The following is a 22,855-nucleotide window of genomic DNA, read 5'->3' as shown; positions in this document are numbered from 1 at the left end:
TTTTACCAGCAGGTTTTGTGCACCACAAATGTTCCACACAATTACGCTTTTTGACACGGTCACAGACTGGGTGACGACATACTAGCATCTGGCTGCGTGCTCCACCGTCCTCGCATGCTGTCTGTCAGACTGCCCGATGGGTCAGATATCTATATTCTTATGCACAAGCTGATTTTGGTCATTTCATGGAATGTTAATGGGCTCCTAGACCACATTAAATGAACTGTGGTACTTAAATTCCTCAAGAGACACAGCCCGGGGGTTGTCCTTCTGCAAGAGACGCACCTACTGATAACTTGCTGCTCCTTTTTGGGGTGCTTCGGATACAATAGGGTCTACCACTCAGGTTTTAGGTGAGGGTCCCGGGGAGTGGGCCAGCTGCTTCATAAGTCGCTACCATTGACCGTTACTAAGGTTCACAAGGACCCACTGGGGAGGTACATTGGAGCAGAGGGTCAGATGGAGGCCAAGCAATATAATTTGATATCCTGTTATATCCCCCCGCACCTGTTGCAGGATACCTGTGCGGCGACAATCAATGTTGACGTCGATTCTGGCCGGCTTCACACTGCTAGGGAGTGATTTTAATGCGATTCCGGGTCCACACTTGGATGTCTCTGAGGAGCCTAGTGCCATTCGACGTACCCGATCGATGACCTTTAAAACATAGGTGGACTCGTGGGAGCTTGTGATGTCTGGAGGGTATGGCACCCGTGCGCACGTGCCTACACCTATCGGTACACCGCCCATCACACCGAGGCCCTTATTGATCTTGTATGGGTTCTGGCGGCGGATGTATTGAATCTGAGGTCAGTCCGCATCTTTCCTAGGGGCATATCCGATCATGCCCCGCTGTTCGCTGACTGGGGTGTCAAGTATCATACACAGACCAACCTAGAGGCTCAATGCGTGGCATCTGAAGTCCCCGGAGTTTGTCAGTTTTGTGGAAGGGGAACTTAAGGCTTTCTTTCTACAGAATGTGGGCTTGGTGGCCTGGGGAGCGACGGTATGGGCGGCCTGTAAGCCAACAATGAGGGGTGTAATCAAAAGTTATATTCATGGGCAGGAGCGATGCCAGCGGGCATACTGTGAACAAATCGAGGCTAAGATATTGGAGCTAGAGGGGTGAGCTAGACACTCTGATGTCCAAGTGGTGCAGCGACAGCTGGTCCTGGCACAGTCAGAATTACGTCAAATATCTCTTGAGGAAGCTAAACAATGTTGGCAGGCATCAACTAGGTGAGTATATGAGATGGGCAATAAGTCTGGTAAACTGCTCTATTGGTTAGTGACGCATGGGGCAGCAGCTAGAGTAGTGCCTGCCATACGCGACAGGGAGGGAAACACTCAAGTGGAATTGGAAGTTATTGCCCAGGCTTTTGCAACCTATTACCAACAACTGTATGCTAAAGACCCCCTCCCACACCTGGTGGAGGAGGGTTCCCTGGTAGCCCACTATCGCCCAGGACTAAGACCAGCCACTAACAGCGGAGGAGGTGGATGCCCCCATCTCTGAGCTTAGTGGGGGTAGAACTGCCAGACCGGATGGGTATCCAATAGAGTATTACAAAAGGTTTGGCTCATTATTGGTACCTCATCCCCTGACTCTTTATGTTGAGGCCCTGTCAATGGGGACTTTTCCCCCTGAAGTTAACTGCGCCACCATTGTGGTTCTGCCTAAGGGAGGGCAGGCTCCAGACCAATGTGCATCATATTGGCCAATCTCCCTCATCAATACTGATGTCAAAATATATGCCAAAGTACTGGTGTTACGTCTTACGCGTATGCTGACCCACCTCATTCATCCGGATCAATGTCGCTTTACGCTGGGCAGAAGCATGCGTCATTGTATCCAACGAGTTCAGGTGGCCCTGTCCCGTGGCGCTGACTCCGATGGTCCCCTGGCACTTCTCATAGATTTTTGTAAGGCATTTGCCACGATTTCATGGGAGTACATGGAAGTAATCCTGGCACGCATGGGGCTGGGCCACTGCTCTGCCGAATGATCCATCTACTTTATCAACATGCCACTGCCCAAGTTTGGGTAAATGGGGTGCTCTCCCGGACGTTTCCAATTCAACCGGGAACGCCACAGGGTGCCCCCTATTCCCGCTGCTCTTCGCCCTGGCGATCGAGCCTCTGGCGTACTTGGTGCAGAGTGATCCTCTGATGTGAGGCTGGAGGTGGGGGAACCGGGTGGAAGATAGAGTGGCGCTGTATGCGGACGAGGTCTTGGTATTTCTTAGTGATCTGCCCGCGTCAGGTCCCAGATGCATGGAACTACTAGAGCGGTTTGGGAAGGTTTCGGGACTCCGGGTCAATATCCAAAAGCCTACACTGGTGGAGGTCAGGGGGGATGCGGAGGGTCGACAGTGGTGTCCCCAGGTCCCAGTGCGGAGGAATGTGTTTGAATACTTGGGAGTCCATGTTTCCCTTCTGCCTGACCTAGCATGGGTACTTAATTTTGGAGACTTGTCAGCGCGTTAGTACAGGGACCAGCTACGTTGGAGGGATCTACCCTAAACCCCCTTGGGTGCACTGCCCTCATCAAAATGATGTGGCTCCCCGATACATATAAGCCCTCACAAATTACCCGTACCAAATACTAAGGGCGTGGTTCCATACTCTCGCCTCAAAATTGACTGCCTTTATTTGGAATGGAGGGCGGCACTAAGTGGCTTTTAATACCGCGCCTAAATCCATTCAGGAGGGGGGCATGGGAGTCCCAGATCTATATATTTACTATTTAGCCGCACAGGTGGTGCCAATATACTACTGGTTTGCGGGAGGCTGGGATGACCCAGCATATCGACTTAAGATCCACGAAGCAGGCTTTGAAGGCCTACTGGGTATGCTCTATGGAAACAGGATTCCTGTCCAGACTGCGTCTTGCACTTGGGTGGCGGTAGGTTGCTGGAGGGTGGCCCTAAAACTCATAAAACAGGACAGGCGCCTTTCTGGAATAAATCCACTGTGGCACGGAGACTGACTGCACCAGCTTGCTACCTTAAAGGGCTTTCAGCACTGGGACTTAAAAGGAATGACTTACTGGGAGGCCGTATACACTGGGGACAACCCTTATGTCATTCCAGGACATGGGAGAACACTATGGGCTACACCAGACACAATTCTTCCGATACCTGCAACTGCGTCATGCCCTAGGTACACACGTTTCAGTGAACACCCAGCTCCCCGAGTACAGCCCGCTTGAGGAAAAATTGTTATCTGGGAGCCGGGGGAAGAAAGCAGTGTCCCAAGTTTATCAATCTCTACTTACGAATGGGTTTTACCACCTGCGACAGAGGTGGACGCACTGAATAGGGGAGCTGGACGATGTTGATTGGCGGGAGGCACTGCTGCCCCCCTGGGAGTTAGCCATCTCAGCTAGGCTGCGGATGGTGCAGTTCAACTACCTCCATGCATCTTACTTAACCCCTGCAATAATGTCAAAGATGTCTGATGGAGCGGGTCCGCCTGTGCCAGGTTGTCCTCCTGGGAGGGGACTTCCTCCATGTGACTTGGAGCTGTCCCCAAATACGACCCTTCTGGGAGGGGACTGGCAAAGAAATAGCAGAGGTCCTGGGGCGTCCTATAGATCTAGGCCCTATTGTGGGAGTTGCATGCCTTGTCGCTAAGAGGGATATTGCTCGTGGGTGGAGCCTTCCTGGGGCTTCGTTGGTGGGATAGAGGGCGGGGGTCGATTGGTGTGCACATCAAGAAAAGCCGATCTATGCAGCACGAGGGCGCCTTGAAAAACATGATAAAATATGGGGGAAATGATGGGCCTATCATGATGTTTTATTGTAATGCACTATTGAACACTGATTGTCCAGCATTGAATCGTGTTTTATGCTCCGTACCTGTATTATTGATGATGTCAGAACTCACTTTGTTTGTACTGTTCTTTAACTAAACGAAAACAAAACTAATAAATTTGGTTCTTAAAAAAAATAAACATTTTAGAGACAGAGCTGTACTATTACATAAAGCCAGAATGCATGGACCGTGGCATGTGGATGGACCCAATGTGGCTTTATCTCTGGATTATATAATGGCTGTGAAAAAACAGAAAGCTACGTGACTGGTGGTCAATCGCCATTTCTGGTTTTTAAACTTCCAACATGCGCTGTTCTTCTTAACGAGACTGTGTCATCGTGGGAGACAAGACCCACTTCTCGAACCCAGCACAGGTATGGGAGAGGCTGGAACAGTGGTGTTATCCACCCCCATAGACTGGACAAAAGGGGCAAGCTGAGAATGACTGGATTGAAGCAAAAAGGGGACGTAAGCCATGTAAAAAGTTAATGCAGAAACCCTCCCCCGATCAAGTGGAGAACGAAAGGGTGAGGGTTGTGGAAGCTTTTCATCAGCAACAAGCAGTATCAGGAGGTACAAGATGAGATGCACTCTTTGAAGGTCAGATGATTAAGAAGCAGAAGGCTCAAGGTCTATTTTCTCTAGGACAGTGACACTGCCTCCAGTGGTGATACCAATGACCTCAGGTGAAATAATTTAGTTAATTTTTTTAAGTCAAATGGACCCTCCAAATGCTGCCTTCAATCTCAGTACCCCCTGATATAACTGGCTATTGTTTAACTTTTTTTTTCTCGTTTTATTTTTGTTTATTTGAGGGGCGAATGGTGTACCATGAATTGGGGGAGCAGCTAGTTGGATGTCCGCAACAAAATAAGATAGGGTGGGTAAGGAGTTGAGGGGAGATGTTTCTAGTTTGGTTTAGGGTCTGGGGAACAGGATTTAGGGAGATCGACCAGCAAATGAAACCGATAACCTGGGACAATGTAACAGAGGTACCTATACATGAATGCTAATAGTATGACAGTACCTTCATGGAACGTCAACGGGCTGGATAACAAAATTAAGCAAGGTCTTGTACATAAAGCCCTATCACGGTAAGGGGCACACCTGGTGTTTCTTCAGGGGACACATGTGGTACGAATGCACTTGTACTAAATAGAGAGAAGTATATAAAATGTTGGGTCATGCTAGTTCCACTAGGGCAGTGGCCTTCAAACATTTTAATGCTGTCTCCCCAATCTCCCCCCTCCTTCCCCACTGGGGGGGGGGGGGGTTCATCGGGCCCCCCTCAGAATGTTTTACAATTATTCTATTAAGTTGACAATGTTGAAATAAGTCTAGGCTTATTTAAACATTGCAGTTAAGTTCTGTTATCTTTTCAAAAATGCAATTAAATACATGTTTAACAAACATACTATTCTGGTCAGGCAACCCTTACTAACATAATACAGTATCCACAGCTTTATTATTAGAAATGGGATGGGGTTTTTGAAGAATATTTGGAGTATTTTCTCTTTTGACACAAACACCCAGTTTGGATATAAATGAAAAAAATGTTGTTAGTGCTGGCCCATTACAGAGCAGATCACTGCTGCTCATGTTTTCCCTCCTTAAAACAAAGCACTGTCATCAGCACAATGCTCCTTTTGGCCAGAGTCTGCTCCCCCCCCCCCCCCATCATTCGAGGCTACTCCCAGGGGGGCCAACACCCATTAGGAGATCAAGGGGAGTGGCTATTTTGGCTTGGAAGTCTCTTCCTTTTCAAATAACTAGAATATGGAGAGCTACATTAAGTTGTTATATAGTAATAGTAGGCCATTGGGTGGGAGAACTAATGATGATTATTATTATGTATGTTTCTCTTGGTTTTCAAACTGATATATTACAAGTATTAATTAGGGTCACCCAGACCTTGAAAATATTGGAGAGGGGGGGTGGGCGGGGGGGGACGACTTTAACATGTTAATGAATCCTTCTGTGGATAGGACATATACGAAACAAGTAGGACTATCCCATCCCATGAGGGAAAACTTAGCGGATTCACTCGGGCTTTGTGAATGGTGGATGTGTGGCGCTCCTTGCATCCTCAACTTGAGACATATATTTATTATTCCAGGGCTCACAACATACACTCCCAAACAGACTATAGGTTTACTCCTGCATTGACAGTCCACAGGTGTATAGACGCACAATTTGAACCACGGGGTATCTCAGACCACTCCCTCTTGGGACCAGAATACAGGCTCACAATGTGAGACAGATAAGCACCTGGTGGATGGTGGCTTGGCACCTAACTTCCCAGGAGGAAGAAGAGAGATTGGCCAAGGTCACAGATAATTACTTTGAAGAAAATAGAGAGATGGACATGTATGAGACTGTACTATGGGAGGCATATAAAGTGACATTAAGAGGGGAGGAACAAAGAATGCAAAGATTTGGAAAATGAGATAAGGCAATTAGAGAATAGACAGGCCCATTGACAAACAGATAATATTACTCGACAGCTAGAATAGAGAAGAGTGGAATATAAAGCAGTAGTCACAAACAAGGATAAATTAGTATGTCAAGCAAGACAACGGAGAATATATGAGGGGGAGATTAAAGCGGGGAAACTCTATGCATGGTTGGCATCTAGAGAGACCAAAAGATCACATATAATGGAGATGACAAACCCTTGAGGGAACAAGCTACAAACTGGCAAGCTTGTAGCAGATTCTATGGCAGGTTATTTGCGGGAGTTTTTATAGAGGGAGTTTGCAGGAGTTTTATAGTAATGTCAATGTGGAGCTACAGGCCTTTGTGAATGATTGTCCCTGAGGAATATTAAATTGGATGAAAGCATTAGAATTAGAGGCGGACAACAGAAGAAAAGATAAGGACAGTGCTTGCACAATTGCAATCTGGGTAGAAACGGGTCCTAATGGATTATCAGTGGAAGTCTTTCGTCATATGGCTGCAAAGGTACTACCTCCCTTACACAGGATGTATATTAAGGCTTATGAAAAGGGGGAGCTGCCTGGGGATCTAAGACTGTTGGAAGTAATTCCTATCCTGAAACCAAGGAAACCGGCGGAGCGATGGGACACCTTTAGACCGATATTGTTGTTGAATGTAGATGCTAAGATACTGGGGAGTGAAACTAGACCTTATACACCAAAATCAAAATGGCTTTATGCTGCATTGTTCACCCCACTTTAGCCTTAGCAGGTTATACAATAATATGGTGGGAGGTTTGCAGGTACCATTGGCTGTGGCCTCCCTAGATGCTCATAAACCATTTGACTCAATGGGGTGGCCCTATATGTTTGCAGTAGTCGCACAAATGGGCTTGCCCCAACATTTCTAAACTGGATTCTATTACTATAAATCGCACCTCAAGCGAGAGTGATGGTGGTCTCTCCAGTATATTCCCAGTTGAGAGGGGGATGCATTAGGGATGTTCCCTGTTGCTGTTACTGTTTGCATTAGCCATAGAACCGCTATTGGGATGGGTGGGAAGTAATGCACAAATCAAAAGATGGGGGTGGGATTAATCATGGGAAGAGTGTATATCATTGTACGTAGATGACATAGTGCTTATTAAGCAGACCCAGAAAAAAATCTAGACAGAATTAGAGAAATATTAAAACTTTTGGGGGAATACTCCGGACTACATATTAATTGGGATAAATCCTGCATTCTCCGAATGGGCACCTGGTAAGCAACAGAATCTATCCCACTGCCGCCATGGACCATTTTAAATACTCGGGACTTTGGATATCCAAGTCTGTTACAATACACTATGACAATAATATTGCGCCCTTGTAATAGAGCTAGGAAAAGATGTAAAACACTGTGAAGGCTTGCCCTTCTCCCTGTTGGGAAAAACAAAATCAGCAGTATTTAAAATGGAGACAATCCCCAGGTTCACTTATACATTACAAAATACCCCCATAGGCTGCCTAAACATTTTTTCAATTAGGGAGATACAATTCTGCTGACACTTCTCTGGCAAGGATGCACCCCGCGAATAGAGCTTGCTAAGATTACAGCACTCAACATATGAAGAAGGGATAGCCTCCCTAATGTAAAGAGAGATTATGAAGCAGCAGTATTATAGATAATTAATGACTGGGCCTTTGCACCACTAACCCATCCAACGTTTCGAATGGATAGGGAAACGATGGGACAGAAAGGTTATCTACGTGTCCTGTACTAGGGGAAATTAAGAAGAGATGCCCCCAGCCACAAGATTGTCAGTAGAATTGTGGCATGAGCTACACTGAGTGATGGGTTGGAAAAGTCGACTAACTCCGGGGACCCCACTATGGTTCGGATTGAGGCCCAAAGATGTCATGACACTGAAAAGTTTTAGACAATGGGATCTCATAAGTACATTGGCTGCAGTCTGGGACGCCAAAGGAATGGCACCATTCTCTAATTTTGAAACAGAATATCCAACACAACCCCCTCAAGTATTTAGATACCTTCAGTTGTGCCATGCCTTAAAAGTGTGGATCGTGGCCGGAGATGAAACTATACAGTCCTCCCCGCTAAAATATAGATTATTAGATGGACCCTAGAGAAGACAATCATTTTGCTTACATACCCTTATGGGAAAAACCCAGAAAGATTTAGTCACACTAAGACATAAATGACAGATTGATATTGGAGAGATGGAAGATGAACTAAAAATCCTAAATAGAGTCTACTACACTAGAACACACCTGCATACTATCGCAAAATAATTTCTCTATGCGACAATGAGGGCAATTAGGGACCTTCCTCCATACCCTTTGGGACTGCCCCATGTTGAAAGATTATTGGGAGAAGGTACGACATAAGCTTGAGGCGGTCACAGGAGTGGGGATAGAGAGGAATGCGCCAATGGCCCTATTAGGAATATGGACTGACTTTGATGCCAGTTCATACCAATGAATGCTTTTTAATTAAGGGTTCCTGCTGGATAAGAGGGAGATAGCACACAGATGGGAAGCTGCTGGGACCCCAAAGACAGAAGATGGGAAAGGGAAATGCATCAGAGTTACATACAGGAAAAAGAAATATACAACGGTAGAGGATGTCCTATGAAATTTGACTAAGTATGGAAAGGATGAACTTGCGATGTGTGAATAATTGAATTGCCAGCGACTTGGGGGGTTGAGGGCGTTACAGGAGGGAAAGGATGGTTTTGTTTTTTCCTTAAGTTACATGATTGAAAGATCAATAAAATGCTTTCCAACAAAAAAATGTGTTATATGTTAACGTGCTTGTGACTTTCACTACAGAAAAACCACAAAAAATTACATAGTACTGATCAGGTACTTTTTTTTTTTTTAAATCAACTCCAAAATGTATAAATTTGATCTTGAGAAGTATAGTAAGAAGTGGGAAAGTAATTTTAATAAGGGAGGTACTAAATTCTATGAATCCCTTGAGCTTGGATATACTTTGCTAAAGTCTTCCGCATTACAGGCACAGCATTATAAGACTTTATATGATCTATACCAGTGATACTCAAAGTGCGGCCCTTCTGACATTTACATGGGGCCCCCAGGTCAACAGCTGTACTGTGCTGCTGTTTATTCGACTCAGCACTAGCACTAAAAAATTTTTAAAGAAACAGGAAAGTATGTCTTTGGAGGGTATTTGAAGTTCAAGAAAGGGAGTAACTAGGGTGTCCAGGACCTCTTAACTTCAGAAACACCTTTATTATTAAAGACATTTTGCAGCAAATGTATAAAAGTATGATCTGACTGACATTTAAAAAGTGAATTTCATTAACCTGCAGAACCGCTTCACCTAAGTACACAAGATGATATCACTGCATTGAGAAGTTTTTTTTTTTTTTTAAAGTGACAGTTTTCAAACAAGAATTTAGAAACTATCATTCCCCCCCTCCACTCAAGACCCTGACAACAATGTGAATTGTGAACTAAGAGGCAAGTGAGTTGTTATGTGAATTCTTTGGGAGGCCTGGGTTTCTATTATACATGAACAACATTATAGTTTCTTAAATCAGACACAAAGTTTTATACAGCATACATTCTGATGAGGTACTTCAAGGTCTTTATATGTGATGATGAAGAAAAAGAAATAAAGGAGGTAAAGTGAAATAAAACATTTGCCTAGGATCAAACAGTTTGGTTAAGTGGAGAAGCCCAAATTTATACCTGTTTCTGGTTTCATGTTGTGCAATTCAGACACTAGATGTATACGCTTCTCTACAACCCCTTTACCACTACCTCTCCCCACCCCCAGCCCTCCGACCGCTATCCTACTGGCATCAATGCAGCCCTCGGTCACATCACAGACCAAACAGTGCTGTCCCTGAGAAAATGTTTGTGAGCACCCATGATCTATACTATACCTCCGCGCAAATAGCTAAATAGGGAAGGCTGGAGAGAACCCACTCCCGAGATGTGGAATATTCGGAGTAGATATTATACACATGTTCGATACCTGTGCTAAATTGACATTGGTGAAAGAGGAAATACAGCGGGTGCTAAAGGGGGTGGTAGGTGATGTTGAGCTTACCCTGGACATTATCGTTTTAGGGGTTTCAGAGAAAGGGGGGAAGGCACAAAGGGCTTTTATCTTTATGTCAATGGCTTTATACTGGTGATTTGTGGCACCTGCATGGCTAGATTCATCGCCCCCTTCATGTCAGCGGTGGCTGGGTAAACTTCTATCTTTGTATCATTTGAAAGTAGCTCTGTATGAATGAAAGGGGAAGCGGGCAAGATGTAAGGGGCAGATAATATGTGGACTTTTCGGAGATTGGGTGCGGTCATAGTAATGGTTTCGGGAAAAAGTATGTAAGGCATTTAGTATTTTAGTATTCTAATTGATATGAAGTGGTCAATGTTTTTTTTTTCTCTTCTCTCCCCATTGTTTGTTCGTAATGAATGATCTTTCTTTTCCGAATAAAATATAATAAAAAAAAAATTAAATTGCATACCCAAATTCAAAATACTTCTCACCTTTGGCCTATAAACACCTAGCATCTCACTCCTGAAAAACACAGTTTCATAGAGTCTTTAAAAAACAAACAATAATTATAAATAAAATAAACTACTGTTAAAAAATAATATAGTAAAAAAATGCAGAAAAATACACCTCTTAAAAAATAAATTCATCCACAAAAATGAAAATTAAATACGGAAAAATTAAAATGATCCCTACTTTGACCCGCTAGCATCTGGCTCCTAAAAACAAAAATTCATATATTATTTTTAAAATGCCAATGTTAATGCTTATAGGAAAAAAGTTTTAATAGTTTAAAAGAAAAAAAAAACTATAAATATACTTCAATGTACTGATCAACATAACTTCTATTTTTGTTCTTGATGGGGGGAGTGAGGGTTAAACTCTTCCTATCCCTAGTTTTGATCCCCATACCCATCACTCAAAACTATATAAAATAAAATTTACTTTCTTCCTTTTGAGGAAGGGTGATCCCTCCTCCCCTCCAACTCCCTTTCTTGCCCATTAATTACATAAAACATTTTTTGTGGGGGAGGTAAACTCTGAACCACCTTTTAACCCCTTATTTGTACATTACCGACTTACATATATATCTAAGTATGTGTTAAAGTTATTTGTACTGTAAAATAATCCACGTAACAGCTTATGTTACAACGTATCATGCATTGTAATTACTGCGTGGTAAAAGTACTGCTTTGTAGTTACTGCATGGTAAAGGTAACTTGCTGATGCAATATAGGACAAATAACCTTCAGGAATCGGTAAATTGGCAAAGCCATAATTCATATATGTGATACTGTAATTGCAAGATCTTAAAATGCTTAATAAGGGTTAGCCATCTGTACAATCTGCTATGGGCCTATTTTATTTTTATGTTTGGTTTATTTATTGTGTTCATGCATTTTCCTTATGCACATTGATGCTACAGGCTGAGATAATTTGCTGCTATATAAAAATAAAACACATTTAGTTAATTAAAAAACAAGATCAGTGATTTATGAAACATTACCAGTGAGATTCAAACCATTTGGGTATTATAGACGTAAGCTTTTGTTTTTCCTAAACATCAGGAATTTAGTTTAGGTTACATTATTACAGGTTTTCGTTTAGACAAAAAACAGATTGGGTCTTTTGATGTCAGTGACTCATGTTTTAGTAATTTCTGCATATTAACGGTTATCTAAAAGTAGCGTTATCAACCGTTAGACCATCAAAATAACATATCAGCACCTTAAAATAAAGTCTTGTCACTAATCAGTAAAAGCAGCAGACTTCGATGTTAGGCTTTCATTCCTATGTAAACACTTACTTATTCTGGTAAGTACTTATGGTCACATGAGTAGAATGTGAAATACCGATAGGAGTGTCTGCTTGGTGAATAGTTCCCCTGGGAAAATATAAGAAATCACCAGGCTGAAAAACAAAACAAGAGTAACCCCAATTACAGTAGAACCATTTAGAATAGTCCTTCAATTGTCTTTCAGCAACTCTGAAATACGTTATGTTGTACCATGTAAGATTAATGAATAAATAATTACGACTAGAGAAAAATGAGAACTTATTTTATGAAAATAACAAGAAGAGGTCAGTCACTGTACTAACTTCTGTAGTCTGAGGATATGAACACTTGTTCTTTCATAGTCGTAGGACTTTCTAAACAGGCTCGAAAGTGACAGGAACACTTCAAATCAGTTTACAACAAGCATTGCTAAAGCCAATGTATCTGACACTTGTATAATGAGTACACACAAACATGCACCACACAGATCTAGACGTGCACACACACACACAACCCTCCAACACCACCACATACTTTTACTACCAGCCAATATAGTTACTGTCGACCATGACAAATCATTACTGGAACCCAGGGACCCACACTGAATCATTACTGGAATCCAGGATACCCATTTGGAGTCATTACTGGAAGCCAGGGTCCCCGGCCTAAACACTGTCACTGATTTGAACTGAAAAAGCAATACAATAAAAATACAGAAACAGGCATTCATCAAATATATACACAAATGATAATACATTTTATTTAATTTGTAAACAAATATATATTTTTAAAAAAAAATAAGTTTAATAGGAAGTTTAGAGCTTTAATAAATTCAACTGAAACCAGACATTATCCATACTATATTCTGTTTGATGCACCTGTACATTTCCTCTACATTTACAGTATGTTTTAAAATTGTCAAATGTACATTTAGCCACTTTATTGATATACGCATTATTAACCTGTTTTTCTTATTTAATTTTCTAAGCAGTTGGGGACTCCCTGAGTAGGCTTTGTGGACCCCTAGGGCTACCTGGACCAAAGGTTGGGAACCCCTGAGCAAAGTATTAGGTAGAGTGGGAGCTCACATTCCTTCTCCATGTATTTTCACACCTAATCCACCTGGATATATGTATGTGTAATAAATATTATATAGACACACTCTCTTAAATATGAATTATTTCCTGTAATTCACAGTGTTGACTGTTTTCAGGACAGAGTAAAAATTCACCACCCATTTATTTAAAAAATAAATAACTTAGTGGTTAATGGAGCTGGTATGCAATAAACATTGTAAACACAGACCCATGTCAGCAAAGAGTTACGCTGTCCCACATTGCACTTTATTTTCTTTCTTTGTGTAAGTCACGTTAAATTATATCTATAGGGATAATGTACTACTAGAAAAGCACATTTTAAAATAGGTGTTTTTAATTTCCCTACAATGACTTTTGAATTCAAAATTTGACTTGTAATAATACACACTGTTACCTAAAACACATTTTTTATGTTAGCACGTTATACCCAACAAATAAACACATTTCTCCAAACACTGACTGACATCTGCATTCTCCGGCAAACTAAGAATAGTGAAGGGAAAATGCCAAAATCTTTCTAAAGAGCTAACCATGTGATATATTGTTATTGTAGGCCCTCATGAGTGGGGTACTCACTTCTGTGTCTTTCAAAACTATTCCTGGGACAGTTCTCTTGTAGCTTGCCACCTGGCTAGCTCAGGGGGGTCTCCTAGAGCAGTAATGTCTTCCCCTAAGGGTGCCTCAGCACCACCCTCAGGTTCAGTCTTCTCTGGACTGGGACAGGTTTCCCGTGGCCTCAGCCCCTTCTCTTCCTGGCAGGCACCTGGACTACTTTTTCAGAGTCAAGGTCCTTCTGACTCCTTTGACGTACCATCTGGTCAAAAGCACCCATTCACATAACATTAGCAATGCCAGATGAGACCTTAGCTCCTCTTCTTTCCAGAGAGTGTGCTTGTTAGAAATGGGGTCTTTGGTTGGCAAGCAGGTTACCACCTGTCCAAGAAAGGACCTTCCCTCTAGTCAGGGCAAAAGAGAAACACAAATGGTTAACCCCCCCACTCACTCCCTTGGTACGAGCAGGCAGGCTTAACTCAGAAGCAATGTGTAAAGTATTTGTACCAACACATACAATGAAAGCACTACAAAATGGACACCTCACCAGTTTAGATAAATAAGTAATATTTAACTAAATCAAACAAGACCAAAAATGACAAAAATCCAACATACTCAAGTCAAGATATGAATTTTCAAAAAAATAAGAGACTTACTCCATAGAAAACAATGGAAAAGTTGATTTTACATAAAGTACCTGGTTTACGTCAAAAATAAAGCCACATGGGCAAGCGTGCGTTGGAAAAGTCAGCGATGCATTGATTCCTTACCCGCAAGTGAGGCTGTGCATCGTTTCTTCTCCGGTCGCATTGGCGATGCGTTGTTTCTCTCCATTGCAAGGAAGCGTTGTATGGATTTCCGGACGGGGCACCTCCCATCTGCACAGGGTTGGGATGACTGACGCACAGGGATGATGCGCGAGAAATCCGGCTGCACGGTGTTAGAAAACCGTGCTGCATGGGTTTGCGTTGTTATCAGCAGCCACAGATGGGTGTTGCACGTCGTCTCGCCAGCCCCGATGCATCGATCTTCCAGCTGTGATGCAGGTGGAGCATTGATTTCAGCCACAAAGCCAGTGGCACATCGTTTATCAGCTGCGTTGCAGAGAGTGGGTGAAAATGTCATTCTGTGCGTGGATTTCAGCTCTTGTTCTGCCAACTTCACCTTTCAGGGGCCCATGGACTGGATAGGACACCACTTGACAGGGCTGGAGTCTCAGCAAAAAGTCCAGGTGCTAGCAGAGGAAGTCTTGGATGGCCCGAGACTTCGAAACAGGGGGCAAGCTCAGTCCAAGCCCTTGGAGATTCTCCACAACAGGAATATACCACAAAGTCCAGTCTTTGTCCTCCTTCAGGTAGAAGCAGCAACTGCTGGCCAACCGAGCAAAGCACAGTCACAGACAGAGGCAGTACTCCTCCTTCAGCTCTTCTCCTTGGCAGAGGTTCCTCTTGATTCCAGAAGCAATCTTGAAGAAATTTAAAGTACGGGTGGTTTGGATCTACTACTTATACCCTTTTCTGCCTTTGAAGCAGGCAAACTACAAAAGAAAGTCTCTGTTGTTCACCAGATCCTGCCTTGCCCAGGCAAGGCCCCAGAAACACACACCAGGGGGTTGGAGACTGCATTGTGTGAGGGCAGGCACAGCCCATTCAGGTGTAAGTGACCACTCCACTCTAGCTCAGATGGCCCATCAGGATATGCAGGCTACATGCCAGCATCCTGTGTCTTACTGTCTACAGGTAATTCACAAGCAGCCCATCTGTTGAACTGAGCCACAGAATGGTTAAACATGAAAATGTCCACTTTCTAAAAGTGGCATTTTCAAACTGACAATTTCAGAAACAACTTACCAAAAGATGTATTTTTAAATTGTGAGTTCAGACACACCAAACTCCATATATTTCTATCTGCTCCCAAAGGGAATCTGCACTTAAAAGTTATTTAAAGGCAGCCCCCATGTTAATCTATGAGAGAGACAGGCCTTGCAACAGTGAAAACAGAAATTGGCAGTATTTCACTGTTAGGACATTTAAAACACATCAGTCCACGTCCTACCTTTAACATACACTGCACCCTGCCCATAGGGCTACCTAGGGCCTAGCTTAGGGGTGCCTTACATGTATAAGTGGGTACACTTGCCAAGTCGTATTGGCAGTACAAGACTGCACACACAGACACTGCAGTGGCAGGTCTGAGACATGTTTACAGGGCTATTCATGTGGGTGGCACAACCAGTGCTGCAGGCCCACTAGTAGTATTTAATTTTCAAGCCCTAGGCACCTCTGGTGCACTTTACTAGGGACTTACCTTACTAGTAAATCAAATAGGCCAATCATGGATAAACTAATCACCAATATCATTTAACCAGAGAGTATATGCACTTTAGCACTGGTTAGCAGTGGTAAAGTGCCTAAAGTCCTAAAACCAACAAAAACAGTTCAGAACAAATAGGAAGGAGGCAAAACGTTTGGGGATGACCCTGCAAAAAGGCCCAGGTCCAATATCAACCAGTTCTGGACCCTTGGAAGTGGGTGGTGCTAAAGATGCTCCTTCAGCCAAAACCTAAAAAAAGAAACTTGGAAACATTTTCACCAAAACGTGGCCTGAGAACTAACAAGAGACCAGGACCTACAGCCCCCTGCATCCACCCAATGTGTATCGTTGGTCAGCATGACGTCACCATAGTTCCTGGTATGTTCTTCTCCACAGCACCACCAATTCCTGTCCAGCAAGACCTCCTAGAAAGGGTATCCAGCCTCTTGGAGCCCTCATCGGCTACAGCCTGCAGCTTTGTCCAGTTGGAGATTTCTGACTGCCAAAAACATGACAAAGTCCGACGTACAAGTCTTCACTATGACTTCATCATGCATCTTCCAAATAATGCCTCTTCTTCACTTTCTCAGACACCGCCAGCTGCCTTACCCCGCTGAACTTTTCCTTCTCCGGAATGTTTCTCTGAAATTTCTTCTAAGTCTGAAGGTAAACCGAGACTGGTCCCAAGACACCTTGTGTATCCGAACTGGACTCCATTACGGTCAGCCATAACTTCTGACTTTGCCATGCTCTCACGTGACCAGATACCCACAGTTGGTACTGTTTTTCGCTTACAACTTTATTCATGGCTCTCATTCTACTGTTTGGATTTAATTTGTTTTGGTGTCATTTACTTACTGTATTTTACTTTATACAGTATTTCTAAATTAGTGTGGGATTTTCTAGTGTTGTGTTTTCACTTTATTACTGTTGGAGCACTGCATAAATTCTTAGCGTTCATTTTCTGAGCACTGGCTGTTGAGTTGTGCTGATTGTGAACCCTTTCTTGTTTACATCTGTTGCTTCATCCTTTTTGGTAGATGTATGGCAATCTTTACCCATTTAGGTTACTCAGCTTTGTTCCAGTATGGCTCAGTAATGCGTTGTTTTTTTATAGGCTGTACAGGTGCATTATATTCATCCTCTTTCTTGAGGATTTAAAGATGTAAATGCATTTTTCATCAATATTGAGACCAAAAAGAATTTTGTTTTTGAGTCTTATGATGTATTTAGATTCTAGTTAGTGGGATAGCTTTACCCTGTTTCTTCCTCTTTTGTTTTTCAAGTTCATATAAATTCCACAAAATGACAGTCTGCCAGTCTCACAATACCTCATGTAGTGTTTTGCTATAGCATAAGATACATCTTGATTTCATCCAGCTCTTACGTGTTCAAAAATCCTATTCTTAAGAGCATGTTATACTTCCTGTATATTCGAAGCTGCATTCGCACTCTAACACATATAATACAAATTGAGATTCACAAGTAATCCTTTGTGCGACAGTACGCTAGCCATTGTTTCTAGCTTTTATGACTTTAATATTTTTACCAATTGTGCAAGCCTTGCATGAACCACATTTAGTGTGTCTGTGAGCTAATTTGTGGTTGTTTTCTGAGTAAACTATGTACTTACAATTTTGTCTTTCAAAGTATGTGCCTTTCCGAATGTGATTTTGTGCGTTTGTCCCAGGCTTTTCCTAGTGTCAGAATCTTGACTAATCAGAGACCAATGTTTTAGAAAGATTTTCGGATCTTCTGGCTCTCTTTATTGTATGCTAGGATGAGTCTAATGTCACTGACATTTGAGTTTTCTAATAATAATTTACATTTGTTGAAGTCCATTCTTATAATGAGTAACAAGCCTACACAATTAGTCTCCCTAGGGGATTATTTCAAGTTTTATGAATTTTTGGAAGAAAATAGCTGGTGGAAATTGTTGGGCTGGTCATCCTCAGGAACATGTACTCATTGTCTCTTAGTTTTTGCTTCCAAAATTCAGTCACCTTTTTGATGGTGTTATCTTTTAATTTTTTTATAACCAACCTTATCATTTGATTGTAGTTCTGTTTCCTTGATGTAATTGTCTGTATTCAAGATGCTAACACTTCCACCTTCATCAGCTGGTTTTAGGACAATATTTTCATTGTTTTAAAAGGTTTTGTTTCAATTGTTTGCGGTTTTGTAACCTGTGAACCTGAAATGACACCATTTCATAAAAGATGTCAAATTTCTTACCAGGAGACAGCACTCTGCAGAACTTTGATTCTTCTTAGAGATTGCAGTAAATGTTTAGAGTGGTATTGCAATTCAGTTCTTGTAGGATTGGAAACTCTGTCATTATTTATCCATTTGGTTTGTTGGCTAATTCATAGAGACTTGTTAGGTCTGGTTCTTGTCCTATTATCAGATCTCTATTGTTATAGCCTAGAACTATCGTTTCCTTATTGCTTCTTGTTTGGTTGTAAATAATTCAGCAAGATTCAGCTTTCTGACACATTTGAAGGTATCAGTTTGTGTTACAATCAAAATTTGTTTCAGGACAAAAAGATAATCCTTTATTGAAGAATTGTGGTTTTTCTATTGTAAGTGTGTTTCTAGAGAAACAGACTATTAATTTCTCTTTAATATATGCATTCTTGTTTCTCATTTCTGTCGACTGTGAAGTGGTATTGGTTTTTGCCTACATCCTCTCCTGGTTTTCCATTTCCTCTTGGTTGGCCTTGACCATGACCTCCTCTCTATCCCTTGGTTTTCTGGTATATATTCACCAAACTCATTTCCTCAACAAAAAAAACAAAAAAAAAAAGTTATTGAGAGTTGCTGTTCCAGTTGATGTTCCTTCACCTTCACTTAAGTCTGTGTCAGGATCACTTGTCTCCTTCATTGCTTCTGGAACCATCATGGTCTTAGCTTGGGCAGGGGAGGACCGGACAAGCAACAACAAAGAGGGGGAGAAGAGGCAAGCAACAATGCGGGAAGGAAGAAGCGAGTGCAAGCAAAAGGAATAGGCGTACCTCTGAAAGAGGCACGCAGTGCAAGGACACTGGGCAAGGAAAACAGTGCTCTAGGATAGAGACAAACACATGAAGAGTAAGTGAAGCCAGCACTCACTGGCCAAAGTGAAACAAAAAAATGAAAGTGATGATGAAGCCAATCACTGGTTAACAATGGGTGGGCTCTAAGCTCCCAGTAAGTAAAGAAATGCCTTGCAAGCAACAGAGCATGTACTCTCAGATAAAACCTAAGGAATAGAATGTAGGTGTAGGGATGGGAAAGGGGAAACTGTCAAAGAGGCAAAGGTGCCTTCCTAATTCACTGTAGAGAACAGGGCAACCAATAGTGCCCTCAAAAAATTTAGGGGAGCTGATCGGGGGAGTGTTTAAGGAAGGGACAGGGATGTGTCCTGCCTGAAGGGTAACAGCCTTTTTACCCACATAGGACCTTTATCACACAGTTTTTACCACACAGAAAAGTACTATGCAGGCAAGTATTTGTACCTCTACCAGGCAGCAATTTACCATGCAGGTAAGATTTTGTTTTTATAACATACTTTTTGTTATTTAAAAAAAAGTTATTTTAGGGTGTAGGGCTGGGTAGAAGGAAAGGGAGGTAGGATCACTTTACGGTTCAGGAGTGGGTAGAGGTGAGCGTGACTTGAGGGTTCAGGGACGAGGAGATGTAATGGCAGACCCGAGAGACCTCAGGAACTTCCTCCCCATCTCCCTGCTCCCATTCCCGGCCAAGGTCACCAAGAAGATCGTCAACAGACAACTGACCCACTACCTCGAAGAAAACAACATCCTGGACCCATCCCAGTCAGGGTTGCGCAGCAACCACAGTAGTGAAACCGCCCTCATCGCTGCCACCGACGACATCAGGGCCCTGCTTGACAACGGCGAAACCACGGCCCTCATCCTCCTGGACCTCTCAACCGCCTTCGACACCGTCTGCCACCGCATCCTACGCACACGCCTCCACAACGCAGGGATCTGGGAGAAAGCTCTGGAGTGGACCACCTCCTTCCTCTCCGGCAGAACCCAGAGTGTCCACCTCCCCCCCGTCCGCTCCAAAGCCTCCAAGATCATCGGCGGCGTTCTTCAAGGTTCGTCCCTCAGCCCTTCACTTTTCAACGTCTACATGGCCCCGCTCGCCTGCGTTGCCCGGCTGCACAACCTCAACATCATCTCCTACGCCGATGACACCCAACTGATCCTCTCCCTCACCAAGGACCCCCTCACCGCCAAATCCAACCTCCACAAAGGAATGAAGGCTGTCGCCAAATGGATGAGGAACAGCAAACTGAAGTTGAACTCAGATAAGACAGAGGTCCTCATCTTCGGCGCCAACCCCTCAGCCTGGGACGACTCCTGGTGGCCGACCACTTTTGGAGCAGCCCCAACACCCACCAAGCACGCACGCAACCTGGGCATCATCCTCGACTCAACACTCTCCATGACCAAGCAAGTCAGCGCCATCTCCTCATCCTGCTTCAACACCCTCCGCATGCTCCGCAGATGGATCCCCACAGATACAAGAAGAACAGTCACCCAAGCCCTAGCCAGCAGCAAACTTGACTACGGAAACACCCTCTATGCAGGAGCCTCAGCCAAACTCCTCAAACGACTGCAACGCATACAAAACGCCTCTGCACGCCTGATCCTCAATGCCCACCGCCACAGCCACATCACTCCCCTTCTGAGAGACCTACACTGGCTCCCCGTCAACAAAAGGATAACCTTCAAGCCCCTCACCCATGCACACAAGGCGCTCCACAACATCAGTCCAGGCTACCTCAACAGACGACTCACCTTCTACACCCAATCCCGCCAATTCCGCTCAGCCGACCTCGCCCCCCGCATCCGAAGAGTGACTACCGGAGGCAGATCCTTCTCCCACCTCGCCATCAAGACCTGGAACACCCTTCTCTTGCCCCTACGACAGACCGAAGACCTGCTGACTTTCAGGAAGAGGCTCATAACCTGGATATTTGAGCAGTAGCAGCACCCCCCCCCTCCCCCCCTTCCCCCCCCAGTGCCTTGAGACCCTCACGGGTGGTAGTGTGCTCTACAAATACACTGATTGATTGATTTATTGAGAGGAGCTCAGGGCTCAGGGGTGGACAGAGGTAAAGGGGGGTGAGGGTGTCTTGAGGGATCCGAGGTTGTTAGTGGTAAATGGAAGAGAGGGTGACTTTCAGGCTGAGGGGATAGTAGAGGTAAAAAAATGTGAGGGTTACTTGAGGTTTCTGGAGTGGGTTTCAGTAAGGAGAGCTAAGGGTGATTTTAAGGGATAGGAGTGGGTAGAAGTGAAGGTGAAACATAAACCATTGAAATAATTGTATGTTTGATGATTAAAAACACCTCCTAAATTTCGAAAAGGCGAATCAACAAATAAATACATAAATGTGACACAGAGGCAAACGTTATTTTGGAAAAAACATACACTGTATGGCAACAGCCTTAAACAAAAGGAGTATGTTTATAGCTTCATAAATAAAAACAACAATTGTAGGAAATAAATGTTTCAGAAATTGGTCACATGCAATAAAGACTCTTTATTACTAGTTGTTTTGTTCAGCTCTTGGGAATACCAGGAATCTCAAGCTTCAACTCTGATGGTTTTAAGATAATTTGCAGGCTAAAACAAAAAAAAAGTATCAATCTGAACGTAAGCAGCCCGGAAGAACACTAATCAATAAATCAATCACTGCTTGGTCCAGGCCTGAAGGAATAAATTAAACACACAAAAACAAATGAAGCTGACACGCACTCACCAATGAAAAGGAATAAGATTGACAATGAAACCAAAAAATGCTAAGTAATAGGGAGGCTAAAAGAACCTTTCTAGAGTTTGTTTTTTTCTCTTTGCAAACTAAAGGTCAGAATAAACGACTGCGCATGCGTTGTTTTAAGCAAGACTTAAAAATAAGGTGCAAGCGCTAACAGGTTAAATTTAAGAAAAATGTTGCCAGTGGTTTAACCTTCCATTAAACATCAGACGGTATACACTCGTGTGCCACTGAAATAATTACCTTTAACATGAATTCATGTGTTGGGGTTCCAATTCTACCTTCTGATTCCACATTGTATTCCCGAGCTAGATGGACAGTGGGTTTGTACAGCCGCCAGTGTTTCTGCCCTTCTAACTGGATAACGAAGACCTGTGCAGAAAGATGACAGAATGCAAAATGCATCATAACACCTTTTGTTTTCAAGTTAACCTTAAAATTAAACACATTGCTAAGTGAATAAACACAGTGGTCAATAATGGTGCTTTGGAGTCAGTATTCATACAGGATATTATACTGATGATGTAAGAATGGTGTAAAAATGAATGTAGACAGTTGTGGACTTCAGCTTATCTGTAGGTAGTACGTTACACGGAGCATCCCACCAGAAGTCAGTATGTTTTATTCTCAGCTTCCAAATGTCCAAGCATAAGGTAAATGCTAATTCATATGTACAAGAGTCGATAACGTAAAGAGACTACATTGCATTGAAGATGCTATGTTTCAGTAAAAGTATTAGTAATAGCTAGTAAGTGAGATGTTTCTCATAATATTTGTATTGAATTTTAGTTTTTATTGCATTCAGTAGATGTAGGACATTAGGACAGGGTATGGAAGTCCAGTGCATTTGGAAGTATGGGTATGGAAGACATTGCATACAAGAAACATGATTACTGAGCAATAATATGAATGAATACAGTGGACAACAAAAAGTATAATTTAAAACTGTTTAAACAGACAAAAGGTCAGAAGAAGGGAACAGAAAGTCGAAGTACAAATTGGTACATAAGTCAATTTAATAGTTCTACCACTGGAATAAGAGGC

The 22,855-nt window shown here is 42.9% G+C and overlaps 1 protein-coding gene across 9 annotated transcripts in view; it reads right to left on the bottom strand.

Annotated features, from left to right (window-relative positions):
* RIOX2 (ribosomal oxygenase 2) overlaps nucleotides 1-22,855 on the bottom strand; it is a 1,008,555-nt gene that overhangs the window by 580,982 nt on the left and 404,718 nt on the right. For all 9 annotated transcript variants that reach the window (XM_069204775.1, XM_069204776.1, XM_069204777.1 and 6 more), the window contains 2 exons: nucleotides 22,055-22,183; nucleotides 12,092-12,195 (listed from right to left, as the gene is read on the bottom strand). In XM_069204775.1, coding sequence (XP_069060876.1) covers nucleotides 12,092-12,195; nucleotides 22,055-22,183 — 233 coding nt within the window. The remainder of the gene's footprint in view (nucleotides 1-12,091; nucleotides 12,196-22,054; nucleotides 22,184-22,855) is intronic.

The sequence above is a fragment of the Pleurodeles waltl genome, chromosome 8 (genome assembly GCF_031143425.1).
Source record: "Pleurodeles waltl isolate 20211129_DDA chromosome 8, aPleWal1.hap1.20221129, whole genome shotgun sequence".
In the NCBI taxonomy this organism is placed as follows: Eukaryota; Metazoa; Chordata; class Amphibia; order Caudata; family Salamandridae; genus Pleurodeles; species Pleurodeles waltl.
This window is presented reverse-complemented; position numbering and strand designations above follow the sequence as displayed.